The sequence below is a fragment of the Cibotium barometz genome, chromosome 26 (genome assembly GCF_041138505.1).
Source record: "Cibotium barometz isolate CiBa-2024 chromosome 26, ASM4113850v1, whole genome shotgun sequence".
Lineage (NCBI taxonomy): Eukaryota > Viridiplantae > Streptophyta > Polypodiopsida > Cyatheales > Cibotiaceae > Cibotium > Cibotium barometz.
The window spans coordinates 30,072,263-30,082,000 of NC_141071.1; the positions used below are offsets into that span (position 1 = coordinate 30,072,263).

At 37.8% G+C, this 9,738-nt stretch overlaps 1 protein-coding gene across 1 annotated transcript; it reads right to left on the minus strand.

The window, feature by feature from the left end:
• Positions 1 to 6,083: 6,083 nt before the first annotated feature.
• On the minus strand, positions 6,084 to 6,431 carry LOC147623859 (auxin-induced protein X15-like). Its single transcript, XM_086820811.1, has one exon. The coding sequence runs from the start codon at positions 6,429 to 6,431 to the stop codon at positions 6,084 to 6,086; it is 348 nt and encodes a 115-aa protein (XP_086676937.1).
• Positions 6,432 to 9,738: the final 3,307 nt, after the last annotated feature.

Consider the following 9,738-nt stretch of genomic DNA (forward strand, 5'->3'; position numbering starts at 1 on the left):
GTCAAAGAATTAGAACTAACTTGGTAATTTAGAAAATTTTCATGCCAGAAATAAACAATAGTTTTTAGGTTAAAGGTTTGGAACAATAGCTGCCATGTTAAGAGTGGTAGCTATTTGGTTAGAGTGGACGCCACTAGGTAGATAAGGTAGCAACCATGTTAAGAGTGGAAGCTACTAGGTGAACAATGGTGGCTTTTAGGGACAGAAAGGTAACTACCAGCTTTGGAACAGTAGCTGCCATGTTAACAGTCGTAGCTACCTATTAAGAGTGAAAGCCACCAGGTAGGTAAGGTAGCAATCATGTTAAGAGTGGAAGCTACCCGGGTTGACAATAGTGGCTTTTAAAGACAGAAAGGTAACTACCAGCTTTGGAACAGTAGCTGCCATGTTAACAGTGGTAGCTACCTGTATAGAGTGAGAGCCACCAGCTAGGTAAGGTAGCAACCATGTTAAGAGTGGAAGCTACCAGGTTGACAATGGTGGCTTTTAAAGGCAGAAAGGTAACTACCAAGTTTGGAACAGTAGCTACTTGTATAGAGTGAAAGCCAGTAAGTAGGTAAGGTAGCAACCATCTTAAGAGTGGAAACTAGCAGGTTGACAATGGTGGCTTTTAGGGATAGAAAGGTAACTACCAGCTTTGGAACAGTAGCTGCAATGTAAACAGTGGTGGCTACCTTAACTCTTAGCATAGTACCTATCATCAAGATACCACTTGAATCACTCCCAGCCTCATGCCTATGAGCTCCAAGCTTGGTAACTGAGCTCCAAGCCTGGGAGCCACCACTCTTAGCATAGTACCTACCATGAAGATACCACTCTTATCAGCTCCCAGGCTTGGAGTTCATTGGTATGATAGAAATCCTAACCTGATGCTTCTAGTGCTGGCCTAATAACATATCAGCTTGAGCAAAACCTTTGCTACCAATCTGTGAGCCTACCACCACCTTCGTGGCTTCCTTTGCTAGCCACCTTTACGAGGATGAAACTGTAATTGAAAGTGTTAGCTATTTATCTACAAGGATTACCATGGTAGACTAGTATTACACACTATGAAGCTGGTGCTAACTTCAGCCCTGCACTACCGACCAATGTACAACCAAGAGGTAATTAGGGACATTTAAAAAGTATGGCATAACAAGGAAGACAAACCTGAGGTTGTTCAAGCAGATGCACCGGGTGCTTCTCATACAGCTTTCATCCAACACGCTTTCGACATACATCCTTTTTGTTCGGCGACACACGTGTATTGTTTGTCCAATATGCAATGACTCTGTGATTATACTTCTATGTTGTCGTTGTCTCTCACACAAATGCAATGGCAGCTGTGAGTCATGTTGCTTCATTTGAGATCTAGCTGCATAAAAATTCCTTCGATGAACTCCAAGTAGCCTTGATGCAGCTGCTATATTTGGTTTTCTACTTGTGAAATTCATGACCATCATGATACTTGCCCGTTTAACAAACAATTCCCTAGAGCTTTTTGGTCTTTTGACAGCCTTGAGGGTATTGTGTAATCCATGGAGCAAGATCTTATGATCCTGTGTGGATTCCTCAGCTTTGTGACAATTAAGAGATGCACAATTAAATTGCACATCTCTTAAAGCTCGATGGTTGAGTATACTTGTGACAATCTCACCCTTTGCTTTATTGTCAAGATCCTGTGTGTAATCCGTGAAACAATTAATCACTTTTGAAGTAATCACCTTCTGTTTTGTGATGCTGAGCCTGAGTTGTTTCACTGGTGACTTCCTTGACTTTAACTTCTCATGATAAGCACGCTTCCGGTCTGTTTCGTACTCCCTGATTAATTTTGATTTGCATGGTGCACACTTGAAGGAGCCAGCACATGTACATAAGCTACTTTGAACATCTTCTACTTGTGCAATTGGAACTATTTCCATGTTGAAAAAACTCCTTTTGATCAGTTCAACAAGTTGAATGTGCTCACTTTGTGGATAGCATGAGGCTCTTAAGAGAGTCAGACCTGTCCACCATCAAAACTTCGAAGACACTGTAAGATGAGATGAAGGTAGCTGTCCACAAGCCCCGTACGCAGCTACTGCAATGCTTCTAATTTTTGAGAAGGGCTGCTTGTAACATTGTCTATTTTTTCGATCTGGCGGGCTGCGACTGGTGGCTTGGGCCGCCCTAGCTTGGCTGGTGCCTTGGCCGAGCCTTGGATTGTTGGGCCCTTAGTTAAGAAATCTAGGAAACCTGTAATGCAAAAACACACACAAACGTGGTCACCGTGGAGGCTTGTTTAAAGCAGAGAGAGAGAGAGAGAGAGAGAGGAGAGAGAGAGAGAGAGAGAGATTCTTCTATAGAGAGAAGGCTTACCACCAGCAATCACAAGACACACACACACACATATGAAGTCGCCATCGAAGGTTGTTCAGAGAGAGAGAGAGAGAGAGAGAGAGAGAGAGATTCTGCTATAGAGGGTAAGCCTTACCATCAATCACAAGACACACACAGACATGAAGTCGCCATGGAAGCTTGTTCATAGCAGAGAGAGAGAGAGAGAGAGAGAGAGAGAGAGAGAACGTGGGGAGTACCGAAAAATGGTTCTTTTTCTTTTTCTTTTTTAAAACATCCCACTTTTTGCTTCGAAAAATAGTTCTTCTTCTTTTTCTTTTTTTAAACAACCCACTTTTTGCTTTGTATTAGATGGTTACTATCAGTGTACTGGCTATGTCCCGGACATAGGTATTAAGTCCACCTATTTATGCATACACCCACATATGTAAATGACTCTAAGCCCAAGTGCCGAGGCCCCGTCCCCCATGTGAATGTGACACAAAATCTACTTCATGACATTAAGTCCCTTTATATGAAAAGTAAGTATTGAGCACCTGAGCACCTAACCCAGCTTAGACGCTAGGCCATCTATGTACATATAGTTAGGAGATAACTTATGTAGACTTGGAACCATGCTAAGTATGATGCATGTAAGTGCAAGCTGATTGGACATGCTCTTAGGTGGAAGCATATTTTTTGGAGACACATAGTCCTCAAGTTGAGGGACCAAAATGCATGCATCAAGACCATATGTTGTGTTTATTATGAAATGGTCCCAACCAAGTGATGTGGCTAGTTTGGTCTATCTTGGACTAGATATAGGGTGGTGGTGTGACCGAATGTAGGCTTGGCCAATGACAATGACTAAACTTTTATACTATATACATAGAGATTTGGTACAATCCTTGGTTACATATTGAGATCACTATGATTACATTTATCGTCACTCCATTGAGCATCATCCTTGTTGTGCATGTGACATCATCCATCATCTAGAGTTCACTTAGATTTCCATCAAAGCTTCTTGCTAGAGTGCAGAGGTGCGCAGATGCCATCCATTTATAACTTTGGTTTGTGGCAATAATTAAATATTATTCTACATCTCTCTTTCATCAACAAGAAGCATCTTAAGGTAGAAAAAAAATACCTATAACTAGTAACCAATACCTTGACTTCTAGCTAGCTTTGGAAAGCTAACTCTTTTTAGCTTGACTAACATCTAGTACTACAAGCAAAATCTTCAAAGAGCTAACTAGAAATGGTTAGAAATTAGCTTGAAAAGTAGCTTGATTAATATATCTAGTACTACAAGAAAAATCTTCACTCCTAGATACCATTAGAGAAAATTGACTATAAAAGTAACTACTAGTGCTAGGAGGAAAACTAGCGTAACTGCTAGCTACCATTAGAAAAAGTTGACTGTAAAAGTAATAACTACTCTCTAGCTACTAGTTCTAGTCTACTACCACTAGAAAAAATTTACTATAACGTTGTCACTTTTGAAAGCTACTGAAACTAGTACTAGTTACTAGTGGTAGATAATGATGTCACCACTAACAGTTGGAAGTAATTGGTGGTACCTTGACTATTAATTGTTATTGGTAAAATTAACTTTAAAGTGGCTTAACTAGACCTCGCACACACTACTACTAGCTAACTAGCACACACTACTAGTACTAGCTAACTAGCACAAATTGCAACAAATTAGTTTGACTACCAGTAGTACTAATAGCAGTGTTAGTAATAATTTGGCATAGCTAGTATATGTTGAAATTTTTAACCAATTGGTTTAACTACTAGAAATTATAAACTACCAATTCTAACTAGTAATTATATTAATCACTACTAAATAGTATATGTTAGCAATAATTTCATTGCTTCTAGGATATCAAAAAGTTATCAATAAACTAGCTTGGCTACTAGTAACCACACAAACTATTAGTGCCAAGTGGAACTACTTATCTCTTTTACTTGGTGTGTCATTGTCTCCACATTGGCTAGTATTTCACTATCAATCTCACTTCTTATTCTACAAATAGAAAAATGGTAATAAGTCAAATGAGGAGCATAAATTTAAATCATGTTTACATAATTAGTTTACAATAAGTATATTCAAAACTTGGGGTCTATTAATAAAGTGAACAAGATGCTTTATGAAAATTTTCATCCCTATCCTCTTTTAACACACATCTTTATTATTAGGGGATACAAAACGGAATCAATTTTGCAACCACTTTTGACGACATGTCAATGGACTAGTTCTTCATGTAGCTTGATGATGATCATTTGTAGGCCTAAAAAGCCCTATATAAGACATGTTCTTGAAAAGGTTCAATAAGGTCAAGATATCATCGGGGAGTTGAAACAATGTGATATGGATGTAGAGGCATGCATAGCCAAGTTCAAGTCTCTCAGGAAGACTAGATGAGGACAACATGCCCTCCGAGGGAGCTCATGTGAGAGTGGTTTATGAGGGGGCTAAATGCCGAGCTCTTTGACAGCAATCTTGCGCAACAACCATGTCCAAGAGTATGAACAAAAATGTTAGGGGTTTGGATCACTTGAGATTCCTTGAAGGAGTCCTGAAGGAGTTTACAGTGGACAATGCATGGCGAGAACGGCACCTCAAGGAAGAGTGCACCACAAAGCTAAAGTGCTAGATCTGTCAGACATGGAATGATTGAACGAGGAACTATAGATACAATAACAAAAATAGAACCCTTGCTGTAAATCAAGTAGCACCACATGATGATAATATGTCATAAACACGTTATTAAGGCATAGCTACAAGATAAGGCATCGAGAAGGGTGCAAAGCAGATCTAAGGTGAGGGTGCTAGCATGGACAAAGGGAGAACATAAATGTTTGAAGAGAGCCAGTAGGATCAACTAAAGTAGGTTGTTGAAGGATTATAAGATCCAGAGAATGCAAAGGATGACACCCTACATCGTACATCTTAGGAAGGCCCAAATTTGAATTAGAGGGTGCGCTATAAGAATCAACATGGTTCCGTTGTACATGATGATTGCTTGAGAAATATAATTTTGTGTGTGTAACTCTTAAGATAAGCTAGAAAATGTGTGCATGTTTATGAATGAATAGATATATAATATGAGCATTCAATAACACTCTATTCAAAGGATGCCATTAACACTCCATGAAATAAGGGTGTCTTAGGTTTCACATGATTATAAACCAAAGAGGAATTTAATCACTATCCAATATGCCAGACATTTTCGGATCCAGCTGATCATAGGCTTGAAACATTGTGTAACAAAAACCATATTTGAAAGTAGACACAACACAAAAAGGGGAGTTTGGAGATCATAAAATAATAGCCTTGGGACAACCCTTGACATGCAAAGTATGGTTACATGCAGCATACATATGGATTGTACTACGTTATCCCCGAGTTTCGATGCCATCTCGAGCTCCTCGAGCTCCTCGGGGCTATGCTTTCAATGGCACTTCTTTCAATGGAACCTTAGCCATGCACCTTTGGCTTTGAGAGGCCCAAGTGCTCTAGGTTCTTGGAGTTGTGGGTTCAAATTTAACTCCTGGCAGTCAGCTGAGACTCGACAATAATGAGTCATGCTGCCAACTCGAACCCACTTAACACAATTGTTAATTGCTGAGGCATCGCACAGACCCCTGAGGGCGCCCACTCTTGGATGGACCTTCGTAATTTTTCCGTAACTTCTTCTGTAATCCTAACACTATCATTAATTAACTAACACAAACCCACCGTAGAACCCTAGCACCTGATCGTTATAGAAAGCTTGCTGTTAGTTGATGAGGCTCAGAAGCTGCTCGAACGCGCGGGCATCGCAGGGAAGCCTGAGGGCGCCCGCGTGGGAGTAGCCGAACTCATCGGCGGAGCTTTGTAAAAGCTCTGCAAAGAGAGGGTGCCCAAGGAGGTTGGCCGGTATCACGTACCGACTGCGGTAATCCTCTCCCACCAGCACCGGCAAATAGCCCTTGGGCGCCTTGAGTACACCCTTTTTCTTGCCACAATATCTATACTGATGTGCTGCGTTGCCGCAGCATTCAACTCTCAACCCAAGCAGAGCTTTAACAACAGAAATAGAGGCGGACTCTGCAATCTTTGGAAGCTTTCTGATCAATTTGGCCATCATATGGCAGCACAATTACTTGAAATTGGGACGTCAGAAGAACGAACCTAGCTTGCCCATGTAACATCCAATTGATCCGAATCGGAAGACTCGACATTTTCTTGTACGCAACCATTTTGGACCGCTTTGGTGAACTGTGGCTTACATCACAATGATCGCTTTTTTTTTTTTTTTCCATGTAGACAGCCACAAGTGAGCCGCAACACGTGAACCTCAACTGAACTATTCACCATGCCACATGACCGTTTCAAAATATATAAATTCAAAACATGCCCTAAAATGTATATTCAAAACATGCAAATCATCCTTCTCAAGGGTCATTATGGGGAAATTGTAACTCCTCTCTGCCTCTCTCTCTCTCTCTCTCTCTCACACACACACACACACATATGACACATTGCCTCTCTCTCTCTCTCTCTCTCTCTCTCTCTCTCACACACACACACACACACACACACATATGACACATCTGCACAAGTATTCGGTATAATTCAATGCTCTCTCTCTCTCTCTCTCTCTCTCTCTCTCTCTCTCTCTCTCACACACACACACACACACATGTGTAATCTAAGGGCTCACTATATTTAAACTCTCTATATCACGTGTATTCAAGGCCTAATTTAAAACCCCTCATCTGTAAATTTTTCATGAATAAACGCACCCTTTTTCTATTCAATATGTAAATATGCCCTTTAAATGGTACCCTTCCGTATGTAAAAAATGTGTAAAAAAGAGATTTAAAAAACCCCTTCTATTGAACGTTAACCCACGTGCTACACATATATTTATGAGTGATCCCCCTGAGCACGTAATAGGCCCAATTCAAGCTAGAGGCAATGAAGCAACGAAACTCGACATGGTTACTCTCTCTCTCTCTCTATTTATTTTCTAGCTCACTATGGAAATTGAATTTTCAACCACCTATGTAACCCTCTTGCACACTACAATATTTTTTTTAAAAAAAGACATCAAATCACTAAAATTATATTATATTTTGGGTTCATGTTCAAGCATATGGTATGTTTACATGACTTTCGTAATCTAACGGCGGTCAACACTTTTCTCAATGTGAGTTATATACTTTCATATTTAAAACCTTTGACTTTGAAGGGTTCAAATATCCATCTACTTTTGACAAGTCTACAACAAAAACAGTACATGTTATGCGTAAGTTATGTTATGTTCAAATGTGCAAATCGAAAACACTTCAACTAATAAATAAAATATTGATTTCAAGTGTAAGGAAAAGTGATGTCTTTTAGTGCTTGTGATGTTAATCTCTTTAGTTTCTCAATTCTAAGTTTTGGATGTGATTTGAATGAAATCTGGGTTCATTTTATTATGTTGTCATGGTGGCTGTATATAGCTAAGACTTGAAAAATGAAGATATTGGTGACAATGAATTTAACATGAATGTAAATTTGGAGTTTATCTTGTTAAACTTGCATTTTTTCATGATGGCTTGTAATTCTTTAATCATATCTTTATAGAACATAAAAAATTTCAATTCTCACAATGTAACTGTAAAAATTTAAACAACTTCATGTACATTAGTACTAAATCAAAGAAAATGTAAGGTTTCATCAGGAAGGAAATTTTCAAATTTTGTAAGACACTTTTAGTTAAGCTCCAACATAGCAACTAAGCAATTGTTCTAGTACAAAAAATATGATTTTAAACCAAAAGTCAATAAAAGAAAAAGAGCTAAAAGGGCTGCCAAAACCAGTTTCTTGACTGCCATTTTGGATGAATCTTTTTTTTAAAGGTGGTGGCAACCATTTATCCCTTTCTTGGGATATGCACAAACAGGGTTGCTATGCATTAAATAAACTCTTTTTGACTAGATGGAAGAAAAGGTTGGCTAGTTTACAATCCCTCTTTTTGTTAACCATATGAGATAAAATAGAACGGCCAATATGGGCCTTGTAAACTTCTGCTTTCAGATAGAAAAAAAATGGTAGCAAATACATGTGGTCACCCAAGATGTATTATATATAAACACACACACACACACACACACACAAACACACACACACATATATATATATGCATACACACACACACACACACACACACACACACAATTTTAAAAGTAAGACCTTAAGAGTTCCTTTTAAAATTGACTCTAAAAAATTATGTCATTTTTTGTAAAAATGTTTTAAAAAAACTCAATGTATAATTTTGGTATGTTTGAATAAAGTGATTTATAAAAGGAACATGGCGTAAATGGCCTCTAATATAATGATGTAAAAATATTTAAAGACACAATGTGCAAATTTTTGTATGTTTGAATAAGGTGAACTATAAAGTGAACATGATGTAAATGGCCTATAATATAAAGACTCCTTATCTAATACATTTGAAACATAATTGTATGCATTTAATACTTCTGACAAGTTCAATAAAAACTATAAAGTTAATCAACTAAAACATTATAGATTCAAGGTAGATATGAAAATTTTTATTAGTCACTTTTTTCCAAGTTTTAGAATATCTTTTTTGAATTTTTCTTTTCGATGGCAAGCATTGTACGAGGACCTTATATTGAATCCAATCACTCATTTTGGTCAAAGCTACATAAAAAATAGTACGTATTCAGGTGCATGCACATGCACATGTACTACACTTACTCAAATAACTTAGATATTTGAGAAATATAAGTCTAATCACTCATTTTTTTATGAAACTTGAAGAAAAGAAAAGAATAGTAGTACGTGTTAAAACTTAAGGTGCATATGCATGTACAATACTTTCTCAAATATCTTATTTAACTAGTTTCTCTAGCGTGAGTACATGCACATACTTCATAAGTAATTCTTTTGTAAAGGCACCAGAGCGTGTTTGTGGTGTATATTTTTTGCCTTAACTTAATTGTCGTGAGTAGGTGAGACGAACAAGCAACACATACTAGGATTATAAAGGATTCCTATTTTATGTCTTGTATTTATGGGTTTTCTTTATAGACAGGGAATCTAGGGCCTAGGCCAATGCTTGAAATGGTTCCCAAGAACTAGAAATGCTAAGGGGATGGAAAACATAACAGAAATAGCTTTTCTTTAAATTTGTTTAAATATTACAAACATGGCATTGTTGAAGGATCACATAGATTAATTGTAGCTAAAATGTATATATTTTCTAATGCTAACTAGAAAGTCATCTTTCTAGGGCAAACAATGATCCAACAATAAAATTAGGTTATTATCCTACCTATTTAGAATCAATATGATATATTATACTAACTTGATGAGGGAGAAATTACTTTGATCTTATCTTGCATGTGATTTATCTAATTTGGCTAGTGATAAAG

Bases quoted from the DNA above. Each gene is read 5' to 3' on its own strand.
- LOC147623859 (XM_086820811.1), bottom strand. From the start codon at position 6,431: ATGGCCAAATTGATCAGAAAGCTTCCAAAGATTGCAGAGTCCGCCTCT.